This window comes from Diorhabda sublineata, chromosome 4, assembly GCF_026230105.1.
Source record: "Diorhabda sublineata isolate icDioSubl1.1 chromosome 4, icDioSubl1.1, whole genome shotgun sequence".
Classification (NCBI taxonomy): Eukaryota; Metazoa; Arthropoda; class Insecta; order Coleoptera; family Chrysomelidae; genus Diorhabda; species Diorhabda sublineata.
The window spans coordinates 35,910,096-35,928,179 of record NC_079477.1 but is presented as its reverse complement, the minus strand read 5'-3'; the positions used below and the strand labels follow the sequence as shown (position 1 = coordinate 35,928,179).

Here is an 18,084-nt window from a genome sequence, read left to right as displayed (position 1 = left end):
TAAAAAACGCGCCTGTATTGACAGTTGAACAAACGCGCTTTTTAATTGACATTTCACGTTTTAGTTAATTTCATAAATGTCAATTTTTTAAAAACTAAGTTTAAAATACGAATTAATGTAATATAATTTATATTTTTTTATAAAATGGGTATCGATTTCGATATACTTGAACACTGTAAAAAAGTTAGAGCCGATCACGGTCCTCCTTACACCTGCCCAGTGGAAAAATGCGGCAGAACTTACAAATCAGTTTGTGGATTATCGTACCATCTAAAAAGTTTCGATCACGATAACCCTACTCCTTTATCCCCTGTACAAGCAACTCCTAAACATAAAAAAGGCAACAGACATAAATCTAAATCGAAGATACTCCAAACTCCCATCGCTCCGGATCCTCTAACGTTCGAAGAAGCCCAGCGATTAGTACAATTTGAAGTTAACAACGTCGTTTGTAGATGGAACATAAACGACGAACTTGATTTCATGTCTAAAGACGATTTCTTGGAAGAAGAAACGCCAAAAATCGAAGAAAAACTTGAGGAAACGAAAGTTAAACTCCCCGAAGCAGATTTTAGAGAATTGGAAGACTATAATATATGCGACGCCCCTTCAAGACCTATCGGATATATTCGTTTCATTGAAAAAAGCACCGAAGAATTAGACGGCGAAGTGGAGTACGACGTAGACGAAGAAGACACCGCTTGGTTATCAATTATGAACGAAAAACGCGAAACGCAAGGACTAGCTCCAGTTTCTATCGATTCCCTGGAATTACTGATGGATAGGTTAGAAAAAGAATCGTATTTCCAAGTAAATATTTCGAAATATTGTTAAAAAAATCGAATTTTCGTTGGTGATTTTTCGTTTAGGCTTCGGTTAACGGTCATTCAGGTGCCGTTGTGGACGACGACGCCGTTTGCTGCATCTGCATGGACGGAGAATGCCAAAACACGAACGTCATCCTCTTCTGCGATATGTGCAACTTGGCAGTACACCAGGATTGTTACGGGGTGCCTTACATTCCCGAAGGGCAGTGGTTATGCAGAAGGTGAGTTTCTAAATCTTTTATTTTCGTATTTTATTCGATTTTTGTTTAATCGAAGCGAACTAGTGGTTTTTTTATCCTATTAGGTGTCTACAGTCTCCCAGCAGAGCCGTGGATTGCGTTTTGTGTCCGAATAAAGGGGGGGCGTTCAAACAGACCGATCGGGGTAGTTGGGCGCACGTAGTTTGCGCTTTATGGATTCCCGAGGTTAGATTTGCCAATACAGTCTTTTTAGAACCCATAGATTCTATAGAGACCATACCGGCGGCTAGATGGAAATTGTCTTGTTATATTTGTAAGCAGAAAGGTGTCGGAGCATGTATACAGTGTCATAAGAGTAGTTGTTATTCGGCTTTTCACGTGACGTGCGCCCAACAGGCCGGTTTGTACATGAATATGGATACGGTGAAAGATGGTAATGAATCCCATCCCGTTCTGGTACAAAAAATCGCTTATTGTGATACCCATGCTCCCGTTGATAGCGGTGAGTCTTTAATTTTCTTAAATTTATTGTCCAAATGTTACTTTTAGGTTGGAAACATAATTATCACTTTATTTTTGATAGATCACCCTGTATATATATATAAACATTATTGGGTAACTAAATAGTTACTAAGTTTGTTAGGGGATGATTAGGGAACATTTTTTGCTACATAAAAGTAATAGAGGAGGTAGTAATGATGTTTTTACTGGTTTATGGTTTGATACATTTGAACTACTCTCGATTATTTTCAAAAATATACGAAATTTTCGTATAAAAAAAATTTGTTTTACGTTTAATTACGTCTATAATTCTTATTTTGATATGTTTTATTATATAGGGAGTTCAATAAAGTCGAAATAACGGATTTTTCAGCTGTAACTTTACTAAATCGCCTTGTATGATTATTTAAACATTATGGGGTATCTAGATAGTTACTAGGTTTATTAGGGGATGATTAGGGATCATTTTTTGGCACATAAACGTAATAGGGGAAGTAATGATGTCGTTTTTAATCATTTATCGTTTGATACATTTGACCTACTTTCGATAATTTTCAAAAATATACGGAAATTTCGTATGAAAAAGTTGGTTTTACGTTTAGTTACGTCTATAATAATTATTCTGATATGTTTTACCATACAGGGTGTTTAAAAAAGTTGAAATAGAGTTAAGGAAAGTTCGATTTTCGAATTGTACGTTTTTTAAATCACCCAGTATGAATACTGAAACATTACTGGGTAACTAAATAGATGCTAGACTTGTTAAGGGATGAATGGGGATGAAATAGTGCCAAAAAAATCGTATATTCACTTTATTATTTCGGAAATTCTATTGGGGACATTTGAACTATCTTTTCTTTTGATTATTTTCAAAACAAATGCAAAAATTTCATTTAAAAAAGTTTGTTTTACATTCAATTGCGTCTATAATAATTATTTTTATATTTTTTTATAATACAGGGTGTTCAATAAAGTCTAAATAACGTAGGAAGTTCAGTTTTTGAGTTTCGAGTTTTTTAAATCACCCTGTATCAATATTGGGATTAAATAGATACTAGACTTGTTGAGGGACGAATAGGGATGATTATTTAATGAAAAAAAACGCCGTTTGAAAATATTTTCAAATATTCGTACAGTGTGTCCCATTAGTGTAGCAGTTTTTTTTATATTTAAAGGAGACGCGAAAAAAGACGATTCTCGCAAAAAAATGATTCAAGCTCGTAAAATGTTGGCGAAAAAACGCACTTCAGCCCCCGTTATACTCATACCGACCATCCCCCCCGAGCGTATCCAAGAAATCGGTTCTCTGGTAACCATCGCGAAAAAATCTCAATTCATTCAACGTCTAATCGCTTATTGGACGTTGAAACGCCAATTCCGCAACGGGGTGCCGCTACTGAGACGCCTCCAGAGCGCCCAGGGCGGTACCCCGCGTGACACGAACACCACCAACGTGGATACCATCGAATTGTGTAGACAATTGAAGTATTGGCAGTGTCTGAGGCAGGATTTGGAGAGGGCGAGATTGTTGTGCGAATTGGTGAGAAAAAGGGAGAAATTGAAATTGGAATATACGAGGGTATACGAGAAATTGATGAGGATCAAATTGAAACCGTTGGAGGCGAGTTTGAGGAACGTCTTGGAGATGATTTCGGCCAAAGATACCAACGAGATATTTACGGAACCGGTGGATTTGGAGGAGGTGACGTTCTGTATGTGGAAAAAAAAAATGAAAAATGTGTGAAAAAACGTGTGTTGCAGGTTCCGGATTATCTTACGGTGGTAACGGACCCCATGGATCTGAGTACCATGAGGAAGAAGCTGGAGGACGGTCTGTATACGGATTTGTCGTCGTTGGAGAAGGATTTCGATCTCATGATCGCCAATTGCTTGGCTTACAATAATAAGGATACGGTTTTTTATAGGTAAATATTATAGGGGGTGCGGTGAATGTTTTGTTTGAATCGAAATTAATTTTTGGTTAATTTTTTGTTTATTTTTGAGATTTTCGTTGCGGTTTTGTGATTTTTAGGAGGTTTCGTTGCGAGATTTTGTTGGTCGCTGTGTTACGGGTGGGTTTCGAAACGTTTTTGTATGAAATTGGGCGATATGAAGGAAATTTGATTTGTATCGAAAATTGTCCAAATTTTTTATTTAATTTCGAAAATTCCGGGCTCAATTATATCAATTTCAAGTTTTTTTACGGTTTTTATCGAATATTTATTATTTTGGGTGCTACGGGGGGACTTCCAAACGTATTTACGTGTCGTGTCTCAGTAAAATCGTCAAATTTTGGATTAAAAATTATATTTTTTCTTCATGTCTTTATTTTCTGATAGTTTTCTGTTGTTTTATGAAAATTTTCGAGTCAATATCATTTTGGGAGGTGCTACTTTGGAAAAATCTCTAAAAAATTGATCCCAAACTCCATTTTGTATGAAAAATGATCAAAATTTATAATTTTTTGTGTAATTTCGAAAATTCCGGGCTTAATTTTATCAATTTCAAGCTTTTTTACGGTTTTTAACGAATATTTATTATTTTGGGTGCTACGGGGGGACTTCCAAACATATTTACGTGTCGTGTCTCAATAAAATCGTCAAATTTTGGATTAAAAATTAGATTTTTGGTTCATATCTTTATTTTTTGATAGTTTTCTGTTGTTTTATGAAAATTTTCGAGTCAACATCATTTTGGGAGGTACTACTTTGCAAAAATCTCTTAAAAATTGATCCCAAACTCCATTTTGTATGAAAAAATGATCAAAATTCCAAATTTTTTGCCCAACTTTCAAAGTTCTAGCCTCGATTCCATTAATTCCAATCGTTTCCACTATTTTTCCCAAATCTTTCCAGCTTAGTGTACTACCTGGGGTGTTCCAAAAGTAGTCACCCCTCGCGGGCGAATGAAATCGTTCAAATTCATCTTTCGACTCGAATTTTTTCGCTTTTCATGCATTTTTCAAATATTTTCGATACTAATCCGAACAAATCGTATCTCAATCACATCCCTAACGATTTTTATCAATCGAAACGTCGAAATAATTCGGTCGACGTTAAACCGAGCTTATTACGGGGTGACTTCCGAAAGTTTTCGTACGTTTCCAGGGCCGCCATAAAGATGCGAGATCAATGCGGCGTCATATTCCGACAGGCGAAAAAAGAATTGGAAACATCGGGACTTTTGGTGATCGAAAAAGGCACTAAGCAAAAACACGGCGCCGGAATCGTCGAAGAAGCCATGGCTTCCGACATTGATCGAGAATTAGAAAACTTGAAGGTAGTCAATTTCGAAAAAAGAAAACAACCGGAAACGTCGTTTTTTGATTATTCTTTTCGATTTTTCCCCAGGGAAAATCCTCGACGGATACGATCGCCAAACTAGAGGAACTCTTGGCCAAAAGTCAAGCCCTAAAACACGGTTTGGCGCGCGCCAAACGCGTCAAATTGATCCGAAGCGAAATAAACAAAACGAAAAAACTTTTATCCGGCCGAACGGACGCCGATCGCGCCGACGCCGATACAAATAACGAAGACGACGACGTCAAAAACGCCGCGAATAACGGAAAAACCCCGGCGGAAAACTCCCCTACGGGCGTTAATCGAAGGACCGCCGTTCTGTTTACGAAAAAAGCCCAAGCGGCTATGAAGAAAGAGGAAACCGTCGCAGCCAAACCGAAAAAATCGAAAATCGATTCGAAAGACGAGGATTCGGTGCCGGAAAGTTTTAAAGTTTACCGCGCAGGCGCCCAAACGACGGACGATGAAAACTCCGACAGCGACAACAGTTTATCGACTTGTTATTCGCATAATTTATCGGAAATACCTTCGGAGGACGATAGTTCGGATACGACGGCGGTTTCCGGTAACGAAGGCCAGGATAACGACAAGGAACTCGTCCCTATGCAATTGGTTTGGGCCAAATGTAGGGGATATCCGTGGTATCCGGCGTTGATCATCGATCCCGACATTCCCAAAGGTAAGAAAAAGTCGACTTTGTACGGAGTTTCACGAATTCCTCGTCTCATAACTCGAAAATTTATTGTAATTGTCGTTTTTTTATTCCGCAGCACTTTACAACCTTATAACTCAAAAATTCATCGGAATCTTCTTTATTTAACTCCGCAGCACTTTTTATATACCCTGTATACTAATTTTTAGCGTCATTTTGTCACTCTACAGTCTTGTAACTCAAAAATTCGTCGGAATCGTCGCTCTTTATCACGTAATATCGTTTCCCAACTTTCCAAATACCCCGTATACTAATTTTATGACGTCATTTTAGCTGGTGCGTCTTTATTTATACAATTTTCTAACTTTACAGTCTTGTATCTCAAAAATTCCTCGGAATCGTCGCTTTTATCACGTAATATCGTTTCCCAACTTTCCAAATACCCCGTATACTAATTTTATGACGTCATTTTGGCTGGTGCGTCTTTATTTATACAATTTTCTAACTTTACAGTCTTGTATCTCAAAAATTCCTCGGAATCGTCGCTTTTATCACGTAATATCGTTTCCCAACTTTCCAAATACCCCGTATACTAATTTTATGACGTCATTTTGGCTGGTGCGTCTTTATTTATACAATTTTCCAACTTTACATTCTTATAACTCAAAATACGATCGTTTTCCATCTATTAATATCATTTTCCTTGAACGCTATCATTCTATGTTAAAATAATCGATTTTAAATATTTATAGGTTATGTTTATAAGAACGTACCGATTCCATCGCCGCCCCAAGAGGTGTTAGATTTAGGTAAAAATCACACCGAACAAGTTCATTTAGTTTTATTTTTCGATGTAAAAAGAACATGGCAATGGTTGCCGATGGAAAAATTGGAAATCCTCGGATTGGACGTCGAAAACGACGAATATAAGGTTTTAAAACGATCTGCCTCGTATACTCTGTATTACTATTTATCGATTTTCAGGCTAACGAACCCAAAAAACCTACAGATAGAAAAGCAGTTAAAAAAGCCTACGAAAACGCTCTAAATTATCAAGCTCAAATAGCAGAATTCGATGACGAAAAATCGACCAATTAGTTTTTATAATTTTTGAATAAAAAAAAATTGAAAAAGTTTTTTTTTCATTCCCATCCAGTAACTTTACGGCCCTATAACTCTGAAATGAATAAAAAACTTCGTAATATTTTGATGATAACTTTTGGAAAACCCTGTATACTGTAAGAAGTAGTTGTAAAAACCGCGTTATTTTTTTTTATAAATTCTGTCATAATTATTATGACGTATGTCAATTTAATTTATGTTCTATGTCAAATAAATGCCTATGAAAATAAAACTTATGTTGTATGTCAAATAAATAATCGAAATTTAATCGATAAAATCTTTAATAATAAATAAAAATATTTTCAATATTAAAAATTGAGAAAAAAAAAATGATACATCTAATTTTGATCACTTGGTATACATAAGCAACGTGAAATGACGTAACCGCTGTTACATTCGACGATCATCGATTCATAACCTTAATCGATGCATTCATTTCGAGTATATATATAATCGCTTCTTCATTTTTGCTCGTTATAATACGACTGGTTTCCCTTGATACTCGCAGTTTTCCTGCGTTCGTGCCTTACTTTTGATTCAACCAGTATACTTAATCGAAACAATCACACCCATACACACACACAAAAATGTTTTCTGCACAAGGGGTGATTCTGTTGTGTTTTATATCGAACGTTGTCTACACTGAGAAAACAACATCTCCAAATATTGTTATAATTTTAGCAGATGACGTGGTAAGTATTGTGCTATTTTCATTATATGTACAGTGTGTCCCTAATTGAAAGTTACTGCAATCGAATTATCCATTGATTCACGTATATGGGGAAAGGGTAATGAAAATATGTTTTCAATATCGTTCATTGAGGTTAATTTAAAACAAATGATATATAAATAATTTTTTAATGACTGATTTGATTATTAAAGAGTAATAATTTAAATTTATTCAAAATTCGTTGTATCAGAAATTTTTATTCAAATACAAATGAAGTTGAATATACGAGGTAAGTTTAAAAAATATTTGTTTTTTGGGATTCCGAATGGTAAAAAAGTGTTTTAACATACTGTATGATATATTTATCCGTGTATAATGAAAAAATTAAGTAATTAGACTAAAAAACAAACCTTTCACTTTGTTTTAAATAAATTAATGCAACTTTCTAATGCCCAAGGAAATATTAATAATTTATTTATGCGCTGTATTATATGGAGCGATAAAAAATTCGTAAACAATATTTTTTATTGTAAATATTGCAAATTTGTACTGTTTTGAATTGATAATTATTATCAGTAATTTATTGAAATAAACTAATAATTGTGTCGTATTTGTGTCAATTTTATAGAGATGATTATTGATAGTTTAACTTCTGTTACAAAATAACTACGTTTTGACTGTTATATTGCCAACACCTCGTATTACAAATGCTTTTGTACGATTTATGTATAAACGTTACGGGGGATGAACGAAATTATTAAAATTGTTAAAAAATATATACGGAGTGGTAAAGTAAGTATTTATAGATGAAAAATGATACGAGGGGAGAAAAAAGTTTATAGTAGATAAAATTAGGTTTAATTTTGGCTTTCTGCTCAAAATTATATTGAAAAATGATACGGGGGAAGAACAACTTTTATAATACATAAAATTAGGTAAAAAGTGGTACGGGGGAAGATGAAAGTGAAAATGGCCAAATTGTAATTAAAATTTATATGAAGGGAGAATGAAATTTATAATAAATTAAAATGGGTCAAAAAATTATACGAGGAACGACCAAAATGCATTCTGAATAAAATTATAATTAAAAATGATACAGGGGGAGAAAAAAATTTATAATATATAAAATTGGGTAAAAAATGATACGGGGGATGATGAAAGTGAACTATGGACACAATTGTAATGAAAAATGATACGGGGGAAGAAAAAAGTTTATAATAAATAAAATTAGGTAAAGAATGATACGAGGGACGACCAAAGTGCATTCAGAGTGAAATTATATTTAAAAATGATACGTGGGGAGAAAAAAAGTTATAATAGATAAAATTACGTAAAAAATGATTCGGGGGAAGATGAAAGTGAACTATGGACAAAATTGTAATGAAAAATGATACAGGGTGAGAAAAAAGTTTATAATAAATAAAATTAAGTAAAGAATGATACGAGGGACGACCAAAGTGCATTCAGAGTGAAATTATATTTAAAAATGATACGGGGGGAGAAAAAAAGTTATAATAGATAAAATTACGTAAAAAATGATACGGGGGATGATGTAAGTGAACTATGGACAAAATTATAATGAAAAATGATACGGGGGAAGAAAAAAGTTTATAATAGATAAAATTAGGTAAAAAATAATACGAGGGATGACCAAAGTGCATTCTGAGTAAAATTATAATGAAAAATGATACGGGGGGAGAAAAAAAGTTATAATAGATAAAATTACGTAAAAAATGATACGGGGGATGATGTAAGTGAACTATGGACAAAATTGTAATGAAAAATGATACAGGGTGAGAAAAAAGTTTATAATAAATAAAATTAAGTAAAGAATGATACGAGGGACGACCAAAGTGCATTCAGAGTGAAATTATATTTAAAAATGATACGGGGGGAGAAAAAAAGTTATAATAGATAAAATTACGTAAAAAATGATACGGGGGATGATGTAAGTGAACCATGGACAAAATTATAATGAAAAATGATACGGGGGAAAAAAAAAGTTTATAATAGATAAAATTAGGTAAAAAATAATACGAGGGATGACCAAAGTGCATTCTGAGTAAAATTATAATGAAAAATGATACGGGGGAAGAAAAAAAGTTATAATAGATAAAATTATGTAAAAATGATACGGGGGATGATGAAAGTGAACTATGGACAAAATTGTAATGAAAAATGATACAGGGTGAGAAAAAAGTTTATAATAAATAAAATTAGGTAAGGAATGATACGAGGGACGACCAAAGTGCATTCAGAGTGAAATTATATTTAAAAATGATACGGGGGGAGAAAAAAAGTTATAATAGATAAAATTACGTAAAAAATGATACGGGGGATGATGAAAGTGAACTATGGACAAAATTGTAATGAAAAATGATACAGGGTGAGAAAAAAGTTTATAATAAATAAAATTAGGTAAAGAATGATACGAGGGACGACCAAAGTGCATTCAGAGTGAAATTATATTTAAAAATGATACGGGGGGAGAAAAAAAGTTATAATAGATAAAATTACGTAAAAAATGATACGGGGGATGATGTAAGTGAACTATGGACAAAATTATAATGAAAAATGATACGGGGGAAGAAAAAAGTTTATAATAGATAAAATTAGGTAAAAAATAATACGAGGGATGACCAAAGTGCATTCTGAGTAAAATTATAATGAAAAATGATACGGGGGGAGAAAAAAAGTTATAATAGATAAAATTACGTAAAAATGATACGGGGGATGATGAAAGTGAACTATGGACAAAATTGTAATGAAAAATTATACAGGGGGAGAAAAAATTTTATAATAGATAAAATTAGGTAAAAAATAATACGAGGGATGACCAAAGTGCATTCTGAGTAAAATTATAATGAAAAATGATACGGGGGGAGAAAAAAAGTTATAATAGATAAAATTACGTAAAAATGATACGGGGGATGATGAAAGTGAACTATGGACAAAATTGTAATGAAAAATTATACAGGGGGAGAAAAAATTTTATAATAGATAAAATTAATGACAAAAATGATACGAGGGATGATGAAAGTAAAATTCGAGAAAATATTTTTAGAAAATGATACGGGGGATAACCAAAGTAAATTACTGTAATAAATAAATACGGGTGGGGAGGTTAATTACAAACAAAGTTTTGAATGAAAATATATACGAGGGACAGAGGACATATATGAAAAATATTTTTCAAATGATACGGGGGGAGAACGAAGTTAGCTATTGACAGAATTGAAAAAAATAAGTAAGGGAGGTGAACGAAATCAATTATGTATAAAATTAAGCGAATATATGATACCAGGAACGTCCGAAATTTCTCTAGGGATGGAACGATTTCGGTTTACACGGCTCCAGTCAAATCCCCACCCCAAATATCGACGCACTAGGATACAACGGCGTCATATTGGATAAATTTTACACCCAACAAACTTGCACCCCTTCCAGAGCCGCCCTTTTAACGGGAAACTATCCCATGAGATTGGGTAAGAGAAAATCTCGTTGTACTTGTACCGAAACGTCAATATGACATCCACATTCACAGGTTTACAAGGCATCCCCCTAAACGCTGGAGAAAATCGTCACCTACCGCTCCAAACCCCGACTCTACCGGAAAAACTAAAAGAATTAGGTTACATCAACCATTTAGTGGGTAAATGGCATTTGGGGGCGGCTTGCAGCGAATACACCCCCACCAAAAGAGGCTTCGACACCCATTTCGGCTACTGGAACGGTTACGTCGGTTATTTTAACTACGAAATCAGCGTTCCGGATCCACTAGATTCGAAACGAGTAAGTAAAACTCGTAATTTAGTCCCCAAAAGCCGAAAAAAATCCAATTTTTCTTACAGAATTTCACCGGTTTCGATCTCCACGACAACTTCGCCCCCCAATGGGAACTGAAAGGACAATACGCCACGGATTTATTCACGAAAAAATCCTTGGAAATCATAAAAAATCACCGAGTCGAAAAACCTTTATTCCTAATGTTGGCACACCTCGCCGGCCACACCGGATACGACGGTATCGAATTAGGCGTGCCGGACGCGGTTACCGCCAACCGGAAATACCATTACATAAAATCGATCGAGAGAAGATCCTACGCAGGTACATAACCTCAAATCGATCCCCCCACCTCTACATATTGGATATATATGTTTCAGATCTGGTCAACATAATGGATAGTTCCGTGGGGGAGATAGTGGGAGCCCTATCGGAAAAAAAAATGTTACAAAATACGGTGATATTATTTTTTTCCGATAACGGCGCCCAAACCGAAGGACTCTATCAAAATTTCGGTTCCTCTTGGCCGTTTAGGGGCGTAAGTACGGTGGTCAACAAATCAACACCGAATCCTTTAAAAATCGTTCAATTTCCAGTTGAAATTCACTTTATTCGAAGGCGGCGTACGGGGGACGGGCGTATTGTACAGCCCTTTACTAAAAAAGAAGAATTACGTCAATAGACGTTTGATTCACGTCACCGATTTCCTGCCGACTTTTTATCGCGTAGCCGGCGGGGATGTCGATAAATTAGGCAACATCGACGGTATCGACCAATGGGATACCATTTCCGGTAACGCCCCCACCAACAGAACCGAATTACTCATCAATATAGACGAAACGTCTGGATATTCGGGCGTTATAGGATACGGAGGGCGTTACAAACTTTTGAACGGTAAGTTAATATTTTTTTACTACACCCTGTATATATATATATATATATATATATATATATATATATATATATATATATATAATATTATTAGGTTCTTTTTCGAATGGTTTGTATAACGGTTATTACGGAGACAGTGGACGTAATTTAGAAGACCCCTCGTATAACTACAGCAGCGTCATCAACAGTCCTACCAATTTAGCGATCGAAAAATTAACGAATCGATCGTTAAATCGATCGATAATCGATGAAGTACGTCGAAAAATTGATTTGGGATCTTGTAGATCGATTAATCGATTATATTTATGTGACGATTTGTGTTTATTCGATTTGTATATCGATCCGTGCGAAACGACGAATTTAATCAATGATGGGAATTTACGGGGTGTCGTTGGAAAGTTGTACGGTAAATTGTCGGTTTATATGAATGATGTTGTACCGGACGTTTCGCACCGGATCGATCCCGATTCGGATCCGAAACGTTTTAATGGTACTTGGAGTTGTTGGTCGAAATGCGGACGAGATTTTCATTAGTTCGATTTCGTATGGAAATCTTGAATCGTATTTATAATCGTTTTTTTACGATCACATGAAATTTTTATACTTCATCCTGTATTATATCTAAAAAAAGGCGTTTTTCGCCACGATTGTACTAAAATTTCGACTGTACCTCGTATTATATTGACAATTTGATAAAAAAAACGTTTTCCTCTACGATTGTACTAAAATTTCGACTGTACCTCGTATTATACTGACAATTTGATAAAAAAAAAACGTTTTCCTCTACGATTTGAATAAAATTTCAACTGTACCTCGTATTATACTGACAATTTGATAAAAAAAAACCGTTTTTCGCCACGATTGTACTAAAATTTCGACTATACCTCGTATTATATTGACAATTTGATAAAAAAACGTTTTCCTCTACGATTGTACTAAAATTTCGACTGTACCTCGTATTATATTGACAATTTGATAAAAAAACGTTTTCCTCTACGATTGTACTAAAATTTCGACTGTACCTCGTATTATATTGACAATTTGATAAAAAAAAATGTTTTCCTCTACGATTGTACTAAGATTTCGACTGTACCTCGTATTATATTGACAATTTGATAAAAAAACGTTTTCCTCTACGATTGTACTAAGATTTCGACTGTACCTCGTATTACATTGACAATTTGATAAAAAAACGTTTTCCTCTACGATTGTACTAAAATTTCGACTGTACCTCGTATTATACTGACAATTTGATAAAAAAAAAACGTTTTCCTCTACGATTTGAATAAAATTTCGACTGTACCTCGTATTATACTGACAATTTGATAAAAAAAACCGTTTTCCGCTACGATTGTACTAAAATTTCAACTATACCTCGTATTATATTGACAATTTGATAAAAAAAAATGTTTTCCTCTACGATTGTACTAAGATTTCGACTGTACCTCGTATTATATTGACAATTTGATAAAAAAACGTTTTCCTCTACGATTGTACTAAGATTTCGACTGTACCTCGTATTACATTGACAATTTGATAAAAAAACGTTTTCCTCTACGATTGTACTAAAATTTCGACTGTACCTCGTATTATACTGACAATTTGATAAAAAACGTTTTCCTCTACGATTGTACTAAGATTTCGACTGTACCTCGTATTATATTGACAATTTGATAAAAAAAACGTTTTCCTCTACGATTGTACTAAGATTTCGACTGTACCTCGTATTACATTGACAATTTGATAAAAAAACGTTTTCCTCTACGATTGTACTAAAATTTCGACTGTACCTCGTATTATACTGACAATTTGATAAAAAAAAACGTTTTCCTCTACGATTTGAATAAAATTTCGACTGTACCTCGTATTATACTGACAATTTGATAAAAAAAACCGTTTTCCGCTACGATTGTACTAAAATTTCAACTGTACCTCGTATTATATTGACAATTTGATGAAAAAAACCGTTTTCCTCTACGATTGTACTAAAATTTCGACTGTACCTCGTATTATACTGACAATTTGATAAAAAAAAACGTTTTCCTCTACGATTTGAATAAAATTTCAACTGTACCTCGTATTATACTGACAATTTGATAAAAAAAACCGTTTTTCGCCACGATTGTACTAAAATTTCGACTATACCTCGTATTATATTGACAATTTGATAAAAAAACGTTTTCCTCTACGATTGTACTAAGATTTCGACTGTACCTCGTATTACATTGACAATTTGATAAAAAAACGTTTTCCTCTACGATTGTACTAAAATTTCGACTGTACCTCGTATTATACTGACAATTTGATAAAAAAAAAACGTTTTCCTCTACGATTTGAATAAAATTTCGACTGTACCTCGTATTATACTGACAATTTGATAAAAAAAAAACGTTTTCCTCTACGATTTGAATAAAATTTCGACTGTACCTCGTATTATACTGACAATTTGATAAAAAAAACCGTTTTCCGCTATGATTGTACTAAAATTTCAACTGTACCTCGTATTATATTGACAATTTGATGAAAAAAAACCGTTTTCCTCTACGATTGTACTAAAATTTCGACTGTACCTCGTATTATACTGACAATTTGATAAAAAAAAAACGTTTTCCTCTACGATTTGAATAAAATTTCAACTGTACCTCGTATTATACTGACAATTTGATAAAAAAAAACCGTTTTTCGCCACGATTGTACTAAAATTTCGACTATACCTCGTATTATATTGACAATTTGATAAAAAAACGTTTTCCTCTACGATTGTACTAAGATTTCGACTGTACCTCGTATTATATTGACAATTTGATAAAAAAAACGTTTTCCTCTACGATTGTACTAAGATTTCGACTGTACCTCGTATTACATTGACAATTTGATAAAAAAACGTTTTCCTCTACGATTGTACTAAAATTTCGACTGTACCTCGTATTATACTGACAATTTGATAAAAAAAAAACGTTTTCCTCTACGATTTGAATAAAATTTCGACTGTACCTCGTATTATACTGACAATTTGATAAAAAAAAAACGTTTTCCTCTACGATTTGAATAAAATTTCGACTGTACCTCGTATTATACTGACAATTTGATAAAAAAAAACCGTTTTCCGCTACGATTGTACTAAAATTTCAACTGTACCTCGTATTATATTGACAATTTGATGAAAAAAACCGTTTTCCTCTACGATTGTACTAAAATTTCGACTGTACCTCGTATTATATTGACAATTTGATAAAAAACGTTTTCCTCTACGATTGTACTAAAATTTCGACTGTACCTCGTATTATATTGACAATTTGATAAAAAAACGTTTTCCTCTACGATTGTACTAAGATTTCGACTGTACCTCGTATTATATTGACAATTTGATAAAAAAAAACGTTTTCCTCTACGATTGTACTAAGATTTCGACTGTACCTCGTATTACATTGACAATTTGATAAAAAAAACGTTTTCCTCTACGATTGTACTAAGATTTCGACTGTACCTCGTATTATATTGACAATTTGATAAAAAAAAAACGTTTTCCTCTACGATTTGAATAAAATTTCGACTGTACCTCGTATTATACTGACAATTTGATAAAAAAAAACCGTTTTCCGCTACGATTGTACTAAGATTTCGACTGTACCTCGTATTATATTGACAATTTGATAAAAAAACGTTTTCCTCTACGATTGTACTAAAATTTCGACTGTACCTCGTATTATATTGACAATTTGATAAAAAACGTTTTCCTCTACGATTGTACTAAAATTTCGACTGTACCTCGTATTATATTGACAATTTGATGAAAAAAACCGTTTTCCGCTACGATAGTACTAAAATTTCAACTGTACCTCGTATTATATATAAAATAGCAGTTTCCTAATAGGATCGTCAGAAAATTTCAATTGTAATCTGTAATCGAGAATTTGTCAAAACTTATGGTCTACACTGTATTATATTAATTTTTGATTTAATTTTGACGTAATTGTAAATTTAATTCCAATAAATTATTTTTTCGTATCCATTTTGTTTCCTTTAAAATCCTGGTCGAGTTTTTCATCAATACAACAATTCACTCCGGCAGAAAAATAGTTTGACTACTCGAACGTAGATGGCGCAGAAAGTTTATATTAATTTGTATCGTACAGAAATTCTAGAAATAACTGTCGTAAATTATTCATTCTTAAAACAATATTTCTGAACCATTTTTGGACAATCTATATAATAAAATAGACAACGCCATATATAACTTAAATATTTCAATGGAATTAAAACAAATAAATTCAGCATTAGGAAAATACAAAGATGGAGGTATATTAGGCTCGCCCTCTATGTTAGAATGTCCAAACTATATTCTAAGTTCCATATAATTCTCATTGTATAGTTTGGATATTATCGAACAGATGGCGGTGCGTGAATCAATGAGGGAAACGTCATGAAATTTGCATTTTCTGGGAAACCGCTTCTCAGACTGGAAAATTATTGTGATTTTCGAAATTTCTATAAGAAAATACTTGAAATCATGTGGTTTTTTCAGAATATGTCATTTTTCGAATCCCTTTGATATAAAAATAGCAAAAAAAGTTTTTGCTACTGATTTCGGTGAAATTTCACGATCATATTCGAAAAACAGATAAAAATATGTAAAAATCAGATAAGGTTTTCCACACAAAAATTTTTATAAAAAATCGCTAGAATCCATAAATATTTTCCAAAAAAAAAATTCAAATTTCGAAAAATCGCTAGAACTACTTTGCTTATGACATTTTTGCATCAATTTTGACTTCATTTCTGCGAATTTGGAAAAAATCTTGTAGAATATGGTTAAAAACAAGCAAAATTCAACTAGAAAGAAAATCTGTAGATTTTTTCTGGAAAGCAACGTTGAAATTTCGAAAAATCGCTAGAATCGCTTTGATTATGACCCTTTTGCTTCAATTTTGACTTCATTTTTGGGAATTTGGGAAAAAAACTACTAAAAAACAGTTTAAAACAAGCAGCAATCAACTGGAAAGAAAAACTGTAGATTTTTGCTAGAAAGCAACGTTGAAATTTCGAAAAATCGCTAGAATCGCTTTGATTATGACCCTTTTGCTTCAATTTTGACTTCATTTTTGGGAATTTGGGAAAAAAACTACTAAAAAACAGTTTAAAACAAGCAGAAATCAACTGGAAAGAAAAACTGTAGATTTTTGCTAGAAAGCAACGTTGAAATTTCGAAAAATCGCTAGAATCGCTTTGATTATGACCCTTTTGCTTCAATTTTGACTTCATTTTTGGGAATTTGGGAAAAAAACTACTAAAAAACAGTTTAAAACAAGCAGAAATCAACTGGAAAGAAAAACTGTAGATTTTTGCTAGAAAGCAACGTTGAAATTTCGAAAAATCGCTAGAATCGCTTTGATTATGACCCTTTTGCTTCAATTTTGACTTCATTTTTGGGAATTTGGGAAAAAAACTACTAAAAAACAGTTTAAAACAAGCAGCAATCAACTGGAAAGAAAAACTGTAGATTTTTGCTAGAAAGCAACGTTGAAATTTCGAAAAATCGCTAGAATCGCTTTGATTATGACCCTTTTGCTTCAATTTTGACTTCATTTTTGGGAATTTGGGAAAAAAACTACTAAAAAACAGTTTAAAACAAGCAGCAATCAACTGGAAAGAAAAACTGTAGATTTTTGCTAGAAAGCAACGTTGAAATTTCGAAAAATCGCTAGAATCGCTTTGATTATGACCCTTTTGCTTCAATTTTGACTTCATTTTTGGGAATTTGGGAAAAAAACTACTAAAAAACAGTTTAAAACAAGCAGAAATCAACTGGAAAGAAAAACTGTAGATTTTTGCTAGAAAGCAACGTTGAAATTTCGAAAAATCGCTAGAATCGCTTTGATTATGACCCTTTTGCTTCAATTTTGACTTCATTTTTGGGAATTTGGGAAAAAAACTACTAAAAAACAGTTTAAAACAAGCAGAAATCAACTGGAAAGAAAAACTGTAGATTTTTGCTAGAAAGCAACGATGAAATTTCGAAAAATCGCTAGAATCGCTCTGATTATGACCCTTTTGCTTCAATTTTGACTTCATTTTTGGGAATTTGGGAAAAAACTACTAAAAAACAGTTCAAAACAAGCAGAAATCAACTGGAAAGAAA

The 18,084-nt window shown here is 33.3% G+C and overlaps 2 protein-coding genes across 3 annotated transcripts; both read left to right on the top strand.

Moving 5' to 3' along the window:
* The first annotated feature begins 50 nt into the window (after nucleotides 1-50).
* LOC130442617 (bromodomain-containing protein homolog) lies at nucleotides 51-6,612 on the top strand. 2 transcript variants are annotated; one of them, XM_056776897.1, is made up of 9 exons: nucleotides 51-810; nucleotides 870-1,048; nucleotides 1,132-1,529; nucleotides 2,704-3,230; nucleotides 3,290-3,453; nucleotides 4,636-4,807; nucleotides 4,879-5,506; nucleotides 6,232-6,410; nucleotides 6,464-6,612. In XM_056776897.1, exons 1-9 carry the CDS (start codon nucleotides 145-147, stop codon nucleotides 6,575-6,577), a joined length of 3,027 nt encoding a protein of 1,008 aa, XP_056632875.1. In that variant the 5' UTR covers nucleotides 51-144; the 3' UTR covers nucleotides 6,578-6,612. The 2 variants fall into 2 exon arrangements, with proteins under 2 accessions (XP_056632875.1, XP_056632874.1); XM_056776896.1 differs by having other exon boundaries at nucleotides 2,686-3,230.
* Nucleotides 6,613-7,074: 462 nt separating this feature from the next.
* LOC130442684 (arylsulfatase B-like) lies at nucleotides 7,075-15,912 on the top strand. Its single transcript, XM_056777006.1, has 7 exons — nucleotides 7,075-7,293; nucleotides 10,597-10,756; nucleotides 10,816-11,063; nucleotides 11,123-11,378; nucleotides 11,435-11,592; nucleotides 11,651-11,948; nucleotides 12,040-15,912. Exons 1-7 carry the CDS (start codon nucleotides 7,189-7,191, stop codon nucleotides 12,477-12,479), a joined length of 1,665 nt encoding a protein of 554 aa, XP_056632984.1. The 5' UTR covers nucleotides 7,075-7,188; the 3' UTR covers nucleotides 12,480-15,912.
* Nucleotides 15,913-18,084: the final 2,172 nt, after the last annotated feature.